The sequence below is a fragment of the Typopeltis vanoorti genome, chromosome 1 (genome assembly GCF_054136105.1).
Source record: "Typopeltis vanoorti isolate ZY-2024b chromosome 1, IOZ_Tvanoo_1.0, whole genome shotgun sequence".
Classification (NCBI taxonomy): Eukaryota; Metazoa; Arthropoda; class Arachnida; order Uropygi; family Thelyphonidae; genus Typopeltis; species Typopeltis vanoorti.
In genome coordinates this window covers 149,179,833-149,198,545 of record NC_143549.1, presented here as the reverse complement: position 1 = coordinate 149,198,545, position 18,713 = coordinate 149,179,833, and the positions used below count along the sequence as shown (strand labels likewise).

Genomic DNA, 18,713 nt, shown 5'->3' with positions numbered 1-18,713 from the left:
ATAATTTAGTTACTGATTTGAAACATTTTACGAAGTTATTTTTTAATGGCATACTACAATATTTCCATGTACATTATGTTCCAAATTTACAGCCAAAATTTATGTCTTATGTCTGTTGATCATATCTCGTACAATTGTTTTCCTTACTTTTTTATTTTAAATTTTTTTCCAAACCTTTAATCATCAGTAAAAGAATTAGAAAGCAAAAAATAGAAGTGTGAAAATTATTCGAAAAGTAATCTGATTGAAAGAAAAACTTGAAATGCATTTTTGAAAATTATGGAGACAACTACCGTGTTTGAATAAAAACTTTAGTTTGGCATAACTAAAATCTACATTTGACGTTTCAATCTTTATGTCAAGGTCATCTTCTGGAGCATACACACTATACACAGAAAACAAGCTACACTACAATCAAACTGGTTGTTAAAGATACTGACCAACTGCTACAACAATTGTTGGCCTGACCTCTGGTGGAAAATAAAAAAAAAAATTATACATCAACGCTAGAGTCCTATTATTAGTGTTATCTGTTGGTTGTAGAAATACATTGGGTGCAACAACAAGTATCTATCTATATACATATATTAACATCATGATTATACTTGTACATTCCAGCCAGTTGGTATGGAATGGTTTCTAATACTAGCTGAAGATTGGCTAGAGTTGACTTATGCTGGATCTTATATATTAGGTAGGCTGAATGCGTGCCATCCAGATCCTTGGAATTTTCATGCCATCTTTGTTGTTGATATTTGGGTGGTTTATCAGAATTTCACAGGCTTCCTTAAATTTCCTTTCATACCAGGTTTTTGAGTGGTGTAAAGAGCGGGTGCTTTTCCAGTTGATTTGGTGTAAGGTGTTGAGCACGTGGTCTGAGAGGCCTGCTTCACCATAATGGTTATATTTAATGTGTCTAATGTGTTCTTTCTTGCGTATAGGGATTGTCCATCCTGTTTCACCAATGTACGGTAAGTTACACGTGCAGCAAATGCAACAGGTTCCAGGATGTGCTAATGGGAGGAGAGGACTCCTAGAGGAGTTGAATATGGCTTTAAGTTTAGTGGGTGGTTTAAAGGTGGCATTGAGGTTATAATGTTGTAGGATTCTGTTCATTTTTTCTGATAACCCTTTAATGTATGGGATGGCTATGGTTTTACTGTAATCTAGATTCATTTTTGTTGTTGTTTTATGGAGTATTTTATTAATAGTATTTTTGTTATAGCCATTATTTATGAATGTGTCACTCATGATTTTTGGATCTTGTTTCAGGGCTTGCTGGTTAGAGCAAATTGTTGTAGCTCTGTTTTTAAGGGTGTTAATGACTCCATATTTTTGTGATGGGTGGTGGTATGAATTAGCATGTATGTATTGGCCAGTGTGTCGGTTTTCAGTAGACCGTGAAGGATAGACTGCCTGAAGGAAGACGTGTGACTAGTGCGTCTAGGAAAGGGAGCGAATTTTGATTTTCGATTTCGATGGTAAATTGTATGCGTTCGTGTTGTTTGTTCAGGTGGCTAAAGAATATGTTTAGCATTTTTCGCCCGTGCAGCTAGATCACGAACACGTCGTCAGCATATCTAAGCCAGACTGTCGGTCTTAGTGTGGCGGAATCAAGAGCCCTTTGCTCAAAGGTTTCCATGTAGAAGTTAGCAATTGGGGGGGGGGGGGGGGCGAATAGTGGTGATCCCATGGCTGTACCTTCTTTCCGTAGGTAAAATTTGTTTTGCCACACAAAGTAACCGGACTGTAGTCCGGTTATTTTGTGTGGCAGAACGTAGGCAAAGTAGTACGTAGTACGTAGGCAAAGAGGGCAGTAATGTCGGGCGGAAATTTGTTCTGTAGGAGGAGAATTGTGTCATTGATGGGGACATTTTTTTCACCAGAGGTCAGGCCAACAATTGTTGTAGTGGTTGGTTAGTATCTTTAACAAACCAGTTTGATTGTAGTGTAGCTTGTTTTCTGCGTATAGTTGTATGCTCCAGAAGATGACCTTGACATAAAGGCCAAAACATTGAATGTAGATTTTAGTTATAGCAAACTAAAGTTTTTATTGATAACTAATATTTAAGGAATTGACAGCGTATACTAGAAATATAAATTAAATAAATGGGGGGGGGGTGGGGGGGGGGGGGGGTGGGGGGGGGGGGGGGTGGGGGGGGGGGGGGGTGGGGGGGGGGGGGGGTGGGGGGGGGGGGGGGTGGGGGGGGGGGGGGGTGGGGGGGGGGGGGGGTGGGGGGGGGGGGGGGTGGGGGGGGGGGGGGGTGGGGGGGGGGGGGGGTGGGGGGGGGGGGGGGTGGGGGGGGGGGGGGGTGGGGGGGGGGGGGGGTGGGGGGGGGGGGGGGTGGGGGGGGGGGGGGGTGGGGGGGGGGGGGGGTGGGGGGGGGGGGGGGTGGGGGGGGGGGGGGGTGGGGGGGGGGGGGGGTGGGGGGGGGGGGGGGTGGGGGGGGGGGGGGGTGGGGGGGGGGGGGGGTGGGGGGGGGGGGGGGTGGGGGGGGGGGGGGGTGGGGGGGGGGGGGGGTGGGGGGGGGGGGGGGTGGGGGGGGGGGGGGGTGGGGGGGGGGGGGGGTGGGGGGGGGGGGGGGTGGGGGGGGGGGGGGGTGGGGGGGGATACCAGGTCCCTTGCAGCTGTAAATTGTCTTACTTTGGCCAAACAGGCAGGACAGCAAATATCAGAATCTCAGAACACAAGGATTACATCCGATTTCACCAGTACAGCCACTCTGGGCTTGCAGACCACGCTCTGGATACTCGCCACAGAATAAGATGGAAGAAAGCCACAGTCATACACCGCAGCAAGTTCAAGTATGAAAGACTATTCATGGAATCAGCCTCAGCCCTTAGGAACATGCCAAACCTCAACAAATTTGGATGCATGAGACTGCCCCAAATTTGGGAAACAATTATCAGAAGAACTTCAGCCCAAAGGCCAAGAACCACCAATATAGCCCACCAGGGGCACCATCAGGACTTTAGGAAAACGTTAGCTTCCTAGCTTCAGTTCTCATTTGCTGTTATGTAGTACTTGTGTGCACGTGTCTTTGTATTAAGTTCCCAAGAAGATGGCAACGTGACGTTTGCCGAAATATCGGAAAGTATATATTAAAGTTTATTTAATTTATATTTCTAGTATACGCTGTCAATTCCTTAAATATTAGTTATCATGTTTAACCAGCGTATAAGCCTCTCAACAAGAATAAAGTTTTTATTCAAACACAGTAGTTGCCTCCATAATTTTCAAAAATGCATTCGGATCACCGTGTAAGCTTAAAAGAAAGGAAAAACTTGAAATAATAAAGAAAAATGAACAAGGCAAGTCCAGAGCAAAGATAGGACAAGAAAAAAAAATGGGTGAATCAACTGCTGAATACAAAGAGAAAGGTAAGGCTGCTTCAAGGTTCATCATGCATGCACTCGAAATCAAAGTATTATAATGACTGAATTAGGAAGACTTCTTTTTACATGGATTGAAGATTGTAACCAAAAACAGATCTCGCTAAACACTGGCCTTATTAAATCAAAAGTATTAAACCTCTTTGCAACCTTGAAAGAAAGAGCTATCAATGATGGAAAAGAAAAAGAATTCCACACTAGTGCTGAGTGATTTGAGCGTTTCAAAAAGAGAAATAGCCTACATGATGTTCTAATCACAGGCGAAGCTGCAAGTGCAGATAAGGAGATATCTAGAGATTTTGAAGAAAACTGTGTAAGAAGTGGACTACTGTGATCAACAAATATTTAATGTTTATGAAACCGGTCTTTTTTTTTTTTTGGAAGCATTCCAAGACTTTTCTAGCCAAATCAGAGAAATCTTAGCCTGGTTATAAAGTCGCAAAGTCGGATGAAATTACTGCTAGCAATATGCGAGTTGTTAGGAAGCACATTATTCCACATTGTGCAAATGATTTTAGAGGTTTTTCAAATGAATCTAAGTTAATTAAATCTCATTCTGAGAAGTTGAGTGATTCCAACTTGCTAAATTTAGATGCACAGCATGAAGATCCTGAAGAATATAAAGAAAATTTAATCACTGACAAACCCAAAGAGGTTTCACAGAAACAATATGAAAATAATTTTCATACAATTGAAGTTTTTAAGCAGCAATGCTTAGAGACCGACCCTGGTGAAGAGAGAACCAGTAAAATTTGCAGAGGCCATACCGTCAGTTGTATAAAAAAAGGAAAACAGAATGCCCGCTAAACTACGTTAGCTCAATTCTCTGTTAAGAAGCAGAATAATAAATTTATATTCTGAATATGTTTTATTGTCTTTCAGCTTCATGGTTTTCCTTTAACTAGGCCCTGAAACATAACCTAATTGTTTTATAAAAAAACTTAAGGGTCAAAAAAGAAATCTGAGGAATGAATTATACATTTCCCACAGGTTATTATATTCGATTAGTGCGTTTTCGATTAATGTGCCTGTTTTAAAGAACGCATTAGGCCCATTAATCAAGGGATTGCTGTACTCTTTTTCTCCATTTCTAAGCTTTTTTTTTCAATATCTCCCAGAATATTTTGCCACCTTCCTGATATTTTTTCTATGTTCTTACCAGTCTTTTGTTAACTAGTTTTACATGGTGCTTCACTTTCTTACATTTTTCTCTGTATTCTCTAAGAGTACAAGCTAATTTACTTGCCAGGAACTTCTGATATGCCTCATTCTTTTCCTTGACTGCCTCTTTAACTTTCTGAATCTACCATGGAGGACTCAGACATCCACACTAGATGACCATTAAAGAATCTGAGATAGCTAAGTGTGGAGACTGACTGCCCTCCTATCACCAAAAGTGAGGTCTATGTGGACTTGCCTACTCCCTTTGAAGAATAAAAGTCAGAGGTAGGAAGGAAGAATCGTTGCGATTATGAACAGACGGGTTCTATGGACAAATGATAATGAGTGCCAATTCAATGTTGCAAATTTCAAGCAACATTAGAGAGACAGAGTATTTCATATTAATGAAAATTTGTCCCATCCAATAAAGCCAGACATCTGTCAGTGATGGTGGACAGGGAATTCATGTTTAAGGGCCACAGAACTATGATGATTAAGTCATGACATCAGATCATTGCAATGTTGGAGAGAGAGAGAGAGAAAACACTTACCTGCAGGAACAAGTAAACTATTCTCACGTTTTACAAGACACTGATATGGTCACATGTGGACTATTTTGCTCAGATATGATCACCTGGGATTCTCTGATGAAAAGATACAGCTGAGAGGTGACTAAGATATCTTACCTATAAAATTTTGCATATGAGAGCAAACTGGGAAACAAAGAACAAAGAATTATTCTCATAAAATATAATTATTGTTAAACTGACCATAGATTTTTAATTCGAACGTATGTTCGTACAATATTGCCTACCGGTTTTTCAAGGCTTGCACAGTACAAAAAAATGATAAATGCAAAAAAGGTTTAAGAATACAAAAAAACATTATTAGTACCTGTTAGGTAGCTAAGGTAACATGTTCGTGTGACATTACATTATTATGAACACGTTACATGCAAACGCGTAATATGATTATTCACGTACTGTAGTTCTGTTGAACTGAGGGAATTAATTAGATTTTTCCAATTATCGTTCAGTATGGCCCCTTGATTTTTGTTTAGATTGCTGCCTGTATGTAGCACTACTGCTGCTTCTTTAAATAATCAATTTCTGTAATCTTCATCTACGTAGGGCATAGAGCTGTTATTCCAGTCTAGAGTGTGGTTCGAAGTTGAAAAGTGATGTGCTAACCTAGAGGTGATCTTACAGATAAGCTTAGGTGTTGATGGTTATTCATGACTTATTTTTCACGGTATTAACAACACCACAAACACTTTTATCAACAAAGATGTTTTATTAACGCTTATATTTCGCTGATTTCCAACTCAGCATCATCAGAGCACAACACACATGTAAACGCGACAGTGAGTGAGTGAAACAATATAATTGTAAAAGACAAAAGACCTAAAGTCCTATTTTTGGCGCCCTCTAACGGGAAAAAAAAAAAAAAAAAAAAAAAAAAAAAATCGCAGTTATCCAGGAGTTTTTCTTAGGATAACTGTCTCCCAAATTTTTGGCAAATTAATGCAACCATATTTGTTAAGGTTGGGAGAATTCTTCAAAGGCATTGAAAAAAAAATAATCTTTCAGATCTATAACGACTCCTAAATTGCACATTCGTTTTCCTCCATCTAATCCTGTGTGAAGGAGTGTCCAAAGCGTGGTCTGCCAGTCCCAACTTGCATAGTAATAGTAGCGAATGTATCTTTCATGTTCTTCCAGGCGGATGTTCACTGATCTTCCTGTTTGCCCATAATAGGCCAAGTCACAGTCACATGGAACTTCATACACTCCTGGGTGTGCTAAAGGGTGAAGTTTATCCTTAGGCAAGCAGATCAGAGTTGCCAGCTTGACATGAGGTTTGAAGGTCGTGCGAAGGCCATGTTTCAACAATACTTTGGCTATTTTTTCCGATGTACCTCTGATATAGGGAATGAAAATGGTCATGCTGTATTCTTGTGTATTAGGGGAGGGCAGAGTAATGGGCCTATGTAGTATTTTATCTATTTTGTAGGGATTGTAGCCGTTGGCTAAGACCGTATGGCGCAGGTACTGGAGTTCAGTGGTCAGAGCTGTATCGTTAGAACAAATGGCTCTGGCTCTGTGTGTAAATGTTTTTAAAATGCCGTACTGTTGGACTGGATGATGATGTGATTGTTTATGTAGGTATCTTCCTGTGTGTGTAGGCTTTCTGTAAATAGAAAAAGAAAGTGATCCATCTGAAAGGTGGGTGACTAATGTGTCAAGAAATGGTAAACAGTTATTTGATTCTTTTTCTACTGTGAAGTGAATTTTGGGGTGTTGGCTGTTTAGGTAGGTGACAGAAGCATCCAAAGTGTCTTGTCCATGGGGCCAGATGGCAAACACATCTACTGGAGGTGATCGTACTGTTGTGATTTACATCGCCAACATGTTCTTTCATCTTATTTCCAGGCTTCTCGAAGTTTGTCCAATGTACGAAAGACCGAACGTGCATGGAATATTATACACACCTGGATATTTATAAAATGAAACACAGTCTTTAGGAGATCATAGAACTGGTCTGATGCTAGTAGTTGGTTTAAATACCACCCTAATGTTATGGGCCTTTAACAATCTCGCAATTTTGGTGGAAAGTGAACCCAAAAAAAAGGGATGACTGCTGTTGAAATTTGCTGGGAGACTGTTCTTTCTTGTTGGTTATCTTTGTATAGAAATTTGTTGATGATGTTTCGAGGATAACCATTTTGCGATAGTGTTATAGTGATTTGAGACAGAAATGTCTCAAATCGCTATAACTAGCGAAACCGGTAGGCAATATTGTACGAACATACATACGAATTAAAAATCTATGGTAAGTTTAACAATAAGTCTTATATTATGTAACACTTTACGACCAAAAACATGTATAATTTAAATTATTTTCATACTTTACAAGACATCAATATTGTGGTCACCTGGAATTCTCTGAAGATAGATAGTTGAAAAGATACAGCTTAGAGATGACCAAGATATTTTACCTATGAAATTTTGCATATGAGAGCAAGTTGGGAAAATGTCATTTACAAAATTTGAGAAACAAATGAAGATATGATAGAAAAATATGCATTGGTAAAGGAATCCTATAGATACAAGAACAAAATTTACGACAGGTAGAGAGAGAACTAAGGGTCATCTCTGGAAGCTGAGTAAAGTTGTGGTTAGAAAGCATGTGAATTCTAGTCTATGTTCTTTTTCTCATTGTATGTGGCAAGTGTGTGTGTGTGGGTAGGGCAACACGACATCACTGAATGGCATGAGTCATCATGCACTCACGCCATCACTGGATGGCGTGAGTGCTTCTTCAGAAGAGATATACGATATGATAAATAGCTAGCACTGAATGACAAGTTTTTCCACTCGACGAGTCAGACTCCCAGGAGGAACTCACATAATAATAATAAATAATATTTTATAAAGTAAACTCACCCTATCATCTGATGTGAAATGCACTCCCACACTATATTCAATGAGAAAGATGATACTATTGAGCTGATAAAGGTCTTCAACTCCAATCAGGGAATGATCCTGAAGTATTTTCCAGACATCAATTGGCTATAAAGAAATTTTTAAAAAATTGCTCTAATAAAATTTTCACGTTATGATTACATATATTTCTTGCCAATCAATTAGCTTGAAGTGTAAATGTTCATTTCAAATCTTTAGTCATACTAAATTCACGTCTGGTTAATGTTTTCATCCCTTCAGCAAAGATCAAAAATGTACCTTTATACATGCAGTGATTTTGACTAGAATTATGGACAATTTGTTTTTTTTTAACAAAACTGATATTTATTTTTCAATCTCACAAGGAATGTTAAATATATCAAAATACTTTGGCTCTTTGGTTTAATTAAAAAAAAAGTGGACCGCATAAGTTGAAAAAAAAAAAAAAAAGATTTTAAAAATGCAAGTAACTGTTATGTTATTAAAATTATATCATATAATTTACAAATGAACTCTGATTAAATTTGGATAATCAAATATTAACATAAAATGAACAAAAATAGTACTGTTAGCATAAGTGCTGGGGCTGAAAAGAATTTATCTTAATTAATCCACTTTATGAGATGCCAGATTTTTACAACAGCAAGATTAACTGGCTTTAGAACAGTTTGCTAGAAGAATCACTAAAATTTCACTGTTTTGGAGAATAATCTTTTTTTTTTCTTTTTTTTCATCTCTATATATGGAGGTCTGGTTGGTCATGTGCATACCAGCACCACCACTCTCTAACCTACAGACAGCAGTTTCAAATTACATAGTATGAAGATTTTTGAATGTCTAGGTGGTAAATGATTTTTCAATGTTTGGACATTAGCTCACCAGATGCTAATAACCACTCACCTTATATGACTTGCATTTCCAACCTCTAAAGTGGTTTGAAAGATTCAATGCATGGGTCTACAGGGCAAAATTTCTAGATTATTTTACCCTACCAAACGTAGGTAAGATAATCTAGAATGTTTGGTTTAGTTTACAACCTGTTGATGAGATTAAAACTGATTATGTGATTGTTACTCGTGCATAATATGTAATTCTGATTTATGTCATTTGAGAAAGTAGCTGGCACTCCTGGTATTTATGGGACATATAACATTAATGTCTAATCTTTGTGCCTAAAGTAACACCTTTTCCAAGAAAATAGTATATTATTATACCTCTAGATGCTCTGGTGGGAGACGTGAACCTTGGCTGATGGAAGAGAAGGAAACCAATAGAATGATGCCAATTAAAAAAAAAAAAACTAAAAAGTGAAGCTGATTAACACGAATTGGCTAAAAACTAATTACTGCTATTTAGAATAATGCTCTACTACACTTGCAACCAAAGAAAAAATGTTCAATGTATATATTAAAGAAACTGTCCCTTACTCTGGCAAAACTATATATGGACACAAAAATATGCATAAAAGGAATAAAACTTTATTTCACATATTTCAATTTGACAGTAACAAGTCATCCTCAGTCTTAAGGCAGTTCAAACAAGGTAGAATGATAATAATAGATTTTTTAAAAAATGTTATGGGTGCTAGCATAATGAAGAATAAAAGACAAAGAGATTTAAATTAAGCTTGCCAAGAAATTATATTCTTGTTTAACCCTTAATCTAGTATATAATAAACCCAATAGTCTAGTCATGAAGTACTTTTCATGCAACTTTGCTTGCTTACCCTTGGATAAAGGATTAAACAAGAACATAATTTCTTTGCAACCTTAATTTAAATTATAGCCAAGTAAAAAGGAAAAAAAAACTTTCTACAGACAATAAGCAGTAGACAAATATTTAGTAAAATAATGTATGGTTGACAAAAACATACTGATGAGAATGAGACTTTTCCAGATTTTTTTTTAGCAAGGAGCGGTAGTCATTCTGATTTAAATTCAGATGATATAGTAAGGTTTTGAAAAATATGAAGCGGCTTCACCTACTTTACTGATGCCGCTTCATATTTTTCAAAACCTTACTATATCATCTGAATTTAAATCAAAATAACTACCGCTCCTTGCTAAAAAAAATCTGGAAAAGTCTCATTCTCATCAGTATGTTTTTGTCAGCCATACATTATTTTACTAAATATTTGTCTACTGCTTATTGTCTGTAGAAAGTTTTTTTTCCTTTTTTGATACTGACCATAGAATCTCCAAAAAGAAGATTCTATGGTCAGTATCAATCTAATACTATGCTAAACCTGATTTCTCATAGGTGATATAAGATTGTGAAGAGAAAAAAAAAAGATTACAAGAACACTAGGGTATCCAGTTTGTCCAAAGATGAAGAGGTAGTAAACTAATGGAACCTCATACATGCCTGGAATAGAAAAAGGAAATTATTTTGTAGCAGCCTTTGTTTCTATATATGGAGTATACATAGATATTTGCTATGTCACAAATACCTTTCAAAATTGTATAATCCCACCTCAACAATTTTATTCAAATTTCAACTTAGTATCCTTTATGAAGAAATTCATTTATTAATTTACAAGAACTGTTTGCTTTCTTCTTAACAATCTTATCCTCCCTCTTTCACTACAAAAAAAAATTGTCATAGAGGGAGGATAAGATTGTTAAGAAGAAAGCAAACAGTTTTTGTAAATTAATAAAAGAATTTCTTCATAAAGGATACTAAGTTGAAATTTGAATAAAACTGTTAAGTTGGGATTATATCCCCTCAAAATTCTACTTTTTCCAGAATGTACTCTCTTTTAAATCAACAACTATTCTTATTCTCTCTCTCTAACTTTTTCTGAATGAGAAGTGGGCAAGTACTAAAGAAGAGAAAGTACAAAAGTAAAGCCTCCTATTTCTTTATTTTTAATTTCAGAAGGACAGCAAGTTTTCCATCTAAATGGACAGTAATAGTCTCTAATTTCACCAGACTACTGACACTGCATTAGCCACATGAGTGTAGTATGCAAACAGTTCATAAAGAATTCCCTATACTGAGGTAAATGCACCAATGGAAATTCATACCCGTATGTAAAATGTGTATGGAGATATTGTTGACATTAGGTGGACACTAAAAGTTGGTGACAAACCAAGGTTAGAGGCAAACTCAAAGTGGCTGGCCAGCAACTTGTGAACTGCACAACATATGTATTAGAAAGATGGAGGTAATAATTATCTCAGCTACAACAAGGTTTGCACCCAGAGGGTCCTGAAAATATTGAGCAACGAACACAAAGAAGTCCCAAAAGGCACTGGTATGGATATATATGCATAGTTACATGAAATGAAACAAGAGTTCACTAATACAGTCCTGAAACAAAGAGATAGTTGATGGAATGGCATCATCTTAATTCACTATGCAAAAAAGGAATTCTGAATCCAGCCTTCTGTGGACAAAGTCAGGGTAACTATACGAAGGTGGTCTGAAAAGTTCTCGGCCTAACAATGAAAAAATAAATTTATAATTTCAAAATTTTTATTTTTCAACACAATCTCCCTTAAGACTAATAAATTTATTACAGCGCCATTATCCCATTCCTGTAGTGGTTCTTAGCAAGATCTGCAACATACCCCTCTACAGCTGCAATCACCTCTTGATTCGAAGAAAAATGCTGATCAGCGAGGAAGAGGTTTTAGTTTTAGGAAGAGATAGAAGTCAGAGAGAGAGCCAAATCTGAGGAATAGGGTGGATGTTTCAACAATTCATGGTGCAGATCCCTTAATTTTCCCATTGCCAAAACACTTTTGTGGGCAAGTGCATTGTCTTGATGAAAGATGATTTTTTCCTTCTGCAAACCGGGTCTTTTCACACGAATTTTTTCATCTAGTCTGTTAAAAAATTGGAATAATATTCCAGGTTATTGTTTTATCTTTTTCAAGATAATTAATAAACAAAATGCCTTTAGCATCCGAAAACACCGATGCCATGACCTTTCCTGCTGATTGAACCGACTTTGACTTCTTTAGTGGTGAATAACCGGCTTCTGTCCACTGTTTTGACTGTTGTTTGGATTCTGGTATGTAATCGTGAATCCAAGTCTCATCTATAGTAATAAATTGATGCACAATATCGGTTTTATTGTTGTTAAAACGCTCCAAGCACTGTTCGGAGATTTTCATGTGAGTACGTTTTTGATCTGCTGTGAGCAAGTGCGGCACCCATCTTGAGCAAAGCTTTTTCATTTGCAATTCTTCATGCAAAATATATCCTACACTTTCTTTTGAAATGCCTATAGTGCCAGCAATTTCATGCACTTTGACTCGCCAGTCATCCAATACCATATTGTGCACTTGATCAATGATTTCTAGTGTTGTTACACTTTTTGGACATCCTTCAAGTGGATCATCCTCGAGGCTGGTACAGCCACGTTTAAACTCGGCAGCCCATTTCTTAATTGTCGAAAATGAAGGAGAAGAGTGCCCATAAACTTTTATGAACTTCGAATGAATTTCTTTTGGCATTAAACCTTCTTTTACAAAGAATTTTATAACTGCATGATACTCAATTTCAATACAGACAACACTTTTGTTTCAGACAGCTGTATAGAACAAACTACAGGGTGGCCATAAAATAACTTTCCCTCTTTGGAGGCATCTGTAGCTAAAAACCAATAAACGGAATGAGACCAAATTTTATATTGAGACTTTTGAAGGCATGGGGAGATGATTCCCATGAAAAAAAGATTTAGTACTAAAAGTCGCCGATAGGGGAAATTTTGGTGCTGGCAGAGCCAAAATCAAGCAGATAATTACATTCAAGGCACATAAAATGGAATAATAACATTTCGAAGGTGTTGAAAGCGACAGCCGTGTCACTCATTCCAGCTGGATATGTGGCATGTCAATAATGATGATAATAATAATTAAACTAAAACAACAACTTGAGAGAGACACAGAAATTAATGTAGTGATTGAACTCACAGGAAATAATGTTTTATTCATCAGAATCAGGGACTCCTGGACCACATACACGATTTTCAATGTGCTGACCTTTCTTGTGTACAACAAATTACATCTGGTGTGTGACATGCTCTACAGCTGAGCATAAGGAGTCAGATTGGATGTTCATAACAGCCCATTTTATGTTCTCTTTCAAGACATGCAAGTTGGGAATTGGTGGTGCTGCTGTCACATACACACAGTAAAATTTGCATAATCCTTTTTACCTGCGTTTACTGTAAATATTTGACTGCTTTCGGCTCCGCCAGCGCCAAAATTCACCCTATCGGCGACTCTTGGTACTATTTTTTTTTTTTTTTTGCAGCATTCATCTCCCCGTGCCTTCGAAAGTCTCGATATAAAATGTGGTCTCATTCCGTGTATTAGTTTTAGCTACTGATACCTCCAAAGAGGAAAAGTTAATTTATGGTCACCCTGTATTTGATAGAATGACTTGCAATTTCACATGGATGCTTATGACAGATGTACCAACTTAGAAAAAAAAAAATCTTGCGATAGTGTTGCCATCTATGGTTGAAGCCAAGAACTTTCAGACCATCCTCGTATTGTGATAATTTTTTTGGACTTTCTGGGACTTCAGTGGACTTTTTTTTGGGGGGGGGGGGGAGGTTTTCTACATACAATTCAGTATGGTATATGGAAAAACTGCAGACATTGAAAACATTCATCTATAAAATCCAATCCATTAGAAACATGAGGTTGGTTGGTTGGTTGATGCAAGAACAGCAAAGGTCATCCTGCACCATAGCAAAGGTTCCACAATACATAAATAGTCAGAAATACATTATTTACTAATTTATGTACAAAAATTAAGTTTAGCAATGCATTATTTACATATAAACAAAATTACAGCAAAGGACACAGCAATATGGATGCTTATGACAGATGTACCAACTTAGAAAAAAAAAAATCTTGCGATAGTGTTGCCATCTATGGTTGAAGCCAAGAACTTTCAGACCATCCTCGTATTGTGATAATAATGAGAGCAGGTGATGTATTAGTGGTGGTGAGTGGTAAGACAGTGGATGTGCAAAGTAGTGAAAATGTGATTTGCATAAATGAAACTGAAAAATTAATTCAATACTTGAAAGAGGAGGTGGTGAAGATGAGGCAAGAGATTAAATGTATGAGGAATGAACTGAGGAAGAATGGGACGAAAGATCTGAAAGAAATATCGAATGATTTGAGAGTGGCAATGTATGGAAATTCACTAATAAGAGGTGTGGTGAATGAAAAGGTGTGCACAAGGTCTGTTTACCAGGAGGTAGAATAAGCAGGGTGGTTGAAGCACTGGATAACAGGAGTACATGAGCAAAAGAGTTAGTAGTGGTAGTTCGCACAAATGATCTAATTGGCAGCAAGAAGAATGTGTGGTGGGATTAAGGAGAGCGAAGATTTTGAATGGTATGCTAGCAGAGTTGTATGCAGAGAAAGCAGTTCATTTTGTGAATATGTGGGATGAGTTTGAGGGGAAGATAGAGCTGTATAAAAGAGATGGGCTACATTTGAATGGACTGGTGCGAGTCAGCTGGAGAAACTGTTGCTGCACGAGAGAATGACTGAAGTGAATGTAAGACCTGAGGAAGCAAGGTGTTGTGGAAGAGCAGGAGAGCAAGGTAGACAAGTTTGTAAATGAGAGAATAAGAGACAAGGAACATAGAGCGGACAGGGAAATGTGGTGGGTGAAGGTGAACACTGCATGAAAAGTGTACATGATGGTTTCAGGAATAGATGTGTTGTGCGCAAGAAAGGATTAAGATGGTCAAGGATGTGGAGGTGATATTTAGGTCTTGGAAAGGGGTGTAGTATCAGTTATAATAGACAGGAATGGAGGGGGAGAGGAGTCATGTCCGAGAAGTGGGGGTTGGTGGGACTTGTTATAGAAACTAAAATGAGTTACTGTGTATGTTGACAAATGCTAAAAGTATTCGAAACAAGGAGAATGAAATTGTAGCATTGATAGTTCATTTGTCCAAAAATTGTTGGTATAAGTAAGAAATGGTTGAACAAGGATGATATTCTGACAAGAATAGAGATTGAGGGATATGTAGTCTTTCACAAAGTGAGACAAAGCAAAAAGGGAGGAGTATTATTGATGATGAAAGAGGAGTTGCACCCATCTAGGGTGAAGATGCCAGGAGCAAATACTGACAGTGGTTTTGAAGCAGTATAGTGAGAAGTGGAGGTGGACATGATGAAATGTTTAGTAGGGTGTTGCTATAGACCTGGTAATATGGAAAGCAGTGAGAAAACCATGCTTAGACAAATTCGTCTGGCTAATAAGAAAAGGGTGATCATTACAGGTGAATCTCAATTATGGTACATAGACTAGAATGAAGAGACAGCATCAGGAACAAAAGAGAATGACTTTGAGTCTTTAAGGGATAATTACTTTATGCAGTACATAACACAGGCAACACATAGATTGAGGTGTAAAATCTTGTATAGACAGAAATTTTACATTAAATTCTTTCTATACTGATTTTATTCAAGAATATAAATTAGATTGATTTGCTTGTCATTTTTGTAAGAATCTAACTGTTGAGTTATTGTATAGCAACAAAGAACAAAGAAAATTATGTATAAATGAATTGTAATAGCAGAATGTTAAAAACAAAGAACAAAGAAAAATGTGTGTAAAAGAACTGTAATAATAGAATGTTTAAGACAAAGAAATATCCCAGATGGATTAAAATAAGACCTAAGGCTACCACTATGATGAAGGACAATAATGTACGGGGTTCTCCCCTTAGCGTAGCGATGAAAATAGGTGGCGAGTGCAGACCCATGTGAATACCCAAGGGAATGAAAGGGTAGCAAAATCCAAGATCAATGGAGCAGCTAAAAAGGGGGAGACATCGAGGGAAAAATCATCGTCGTCCCAGAGCATCACCAAGTTTTGTTGGAAAAGGTCAGTCGATATAGCGGGAGTTTGTCAGAGAAGGTCGGTCGCAGGTAGCCAGAGGACTTTATACCATACAAAAACCTCATATGAAAGGAAATTTAAGGAAGTCTGCGAAATCCTGATAAACCACCCAAATATCAACAACAAAGATGGCATGAAAATTCCAAGGATCTGGATGGCACACATTCAGCCTACCTAATATATAAGATAAGTCAGGACTCTAGCCAATCTTCAGCTAGTATTAGAAACCATTCCATACCAACTGGCTGGAATGTACATGTATAATCATGATGTTAATATATGTATATAGATAGATACTTGTTGTGTTGTAGCGGTCGGTCAGTAACTTTAACAAACCAGTTTGATTGTAGTGTAGCTTGTTTTCTGTGTATAGTGTGTATGCTCCAGAAGATGACCTTGACATAAAGGTCAAAACGTCGAATGTAGATTTTAATTATATTAAACTAAAGTTTTTATTCACACATGGTAGTTGTCTCTATAATTTTCATAAATGTAATATTTAACTAAGTATTGAAATGAAACAATATTTAACTAACAGGTATTTAATTTTTCTCTGTAAAAATAATCAAACATTCAAATGTCAAATCTAATGTGATGGATGGGCCTGCTTTTGAGAACAAACTTTATCAAAACGTGGTGTAATATCAGAAATGGTCTCTCTAAGTTCTTTAGCAATATTTAGTCTTGAACGACACTTTGACTTCATAGCTGCCAAAGCAGAAAAGCCTTTCTCGCATAAATAAGTTGTTGCGAAAAGGAATAAGGATCTTCAATACTTTTTGGCTGAAAGTTAGGAATTCCTTGCCAATATGTATCCAGAACTCTGACAAAGACAATTCCTTGAATTTACTTTTCAGTGAAGTATCACTAGTGAGTTCGATGAGTTGCACTTATTAAACGATTGAGGTTTTATAAGTGCGATTGAAGAAAATAATCATTAGTTATTTTGAAATTCATGATAATTAAAATCATTAAAAGTTTTTCTTTCTGTATTTTTATTTGTTGTTATTTTTAAAACTGATTTAGGGCAGTTTTAATTTTTATCTGTAGGAAAGTATGACGCGCCCCCCTTTCTAGCTGTTCATGCCCCACAGTTTGAGAACCATTGGTGTAATCCATTATCCAAGTGTAAGCAAATAAAGTGTCTCTTGCCTTAGTATCCCATAATGCAAAGCACATCTCCTTTGGGACATGCATAATGCTATGCATTAAAGGTAGGCCACCACTCAGACTGGTTTCAACTTTTCTTGAGGTCTCATCAGTGGGAGCCAGACCCAGAGGCAGTGATACTAAGATGGAAGTAATGGAGAAGTCACATTTTCCTATGAGTTGCCAAAAGGCTTACACTTGGATAATGGATTAAACCAAGTATATAATTTCTTGGTATCTTTAATTTATAATATAACCAAGTGAAAAAATTTCAATAACTATCTATCTCTAATCGAGTATTATAATAATGGAGTGTAGCACCTTTTGGCAACTCATATAGGAAAATGACTTCTCCATTACTTCCACCTTAGTATCACCACCTCTGGGTCTGGCTCTCACTGACAAGACTGCAATAAAGGTCGAAACCTGTCTGGGTAGTGACCCTTCCCTTAATGCATAGCATTATACATGTCTGCAAGGAGATGTGTTTTGCATTATGGGATACTAAGGCAAGAGATGAGAAGTTATACCACCTTTGCACGAGTTGCCCCAGTCCTGAAAGATACTTCAGGAGCAAACTTTGCTTACACTTGGATAATGGATTAAACCAAGTATATAATTTCTTGGTATCTTTGATCTTGGATTTGATTATCTCATCAGAAATGTTACATCATCCTCCAGTTGAAAATGCCCATGAAGTGATAGTTTGGGTGGTTGCCAGCCATTTCATGAGTTGTGAGACGGTTATATGTGCAACTATAAAGTGGGTGATTATGACAAACTCAGAAGGTTGCAGCAATATCATGGAATGAGGAATTTCATGGAAAGGAAAGCAGCTTGGTCTCTACTCAGGAATCATCTGGTAGAGGCAATGAATGAGTGTTTTCTGGTCAGGAGATTAAGAATGTAATGTAAATGCTAACTGCTGTTCATACTGAAGAGGTGAAGTGTGCAATCTGGAAGCAAAAAGCATTGTGGAGGCAGCACAAGATGAGTGGAGATAATCAGTTATATGAGGAGTACCAAGAGCAAGCAAGGAAAGTGACTCAGTAAGGATAGCAAAAGTGCAGTACGAACAGCAGTTAGCAAATGATGCTAAAAGAAATTCTAGGGATTTTTTTTTGATATGTGGCCAGTAGATGGAAGAATGCTTATCGGAGGATGATGTTTGTCAGTGATAACTGGAGAATGTTAAACACTGAGGAGAATATAGTAGAGGTGTTAAATGAACAGTTCATTCAAGTATTCCATCCTTATGATTGTAACATAATGCAGAGCTGGAGAGCAGTGGGAATGGGAGATGAACCACTGATGGCAAGCGAGCAGGAGATGTATGAGGAATTGAATAAACGCGATGTCAACAAGGCCATGAGACTTGATGGTATATCACCGCACGTCATGAGGGAATGTTCCAGGGAATTAACACCTTTAACATACATTTTCAACCTGAGTCTTAGATTAGCCCAGGTCCCACAAGAATGGAAAGATGGCAAAATTTTTCCGCTTCATAAAGGAAGTGGTAAGGCTTCGAATTATTGGCCAATCTGCTTGTCTAGAGTTGCAATCAAAGTGTTGGAGAAGCTAACAAGGAGAAGGATTCAGAACTGGGTGGATAGCAGTAGAATTCTCTTTAATGGACAATATGGGTTTGCTAAAGAA

General features: G+C 37.6%; 1 protein-coding gene across 1 annotated transcript in view; it reads right to left on the bottom strand.

Moving 5' to 3' along the window:
- The window catches only part of LOC150110531 (uncharacterized), a 247,977-nt gene that overhangs the window by 82,229 nt on the left and 147,035 nt on the right, over positions 1–18,713 (bottom strand). The window contains exon 7 of the mRNA XM_090394585.1: positions 8,001–8,126. Coding sequence (XP_090250711.1) covers positions 8,001–8,126 — 126 coding nt within the window. The remainder of the gene's footprint in view (positions 1–8,000; positions 8,127–18,713) is intronic.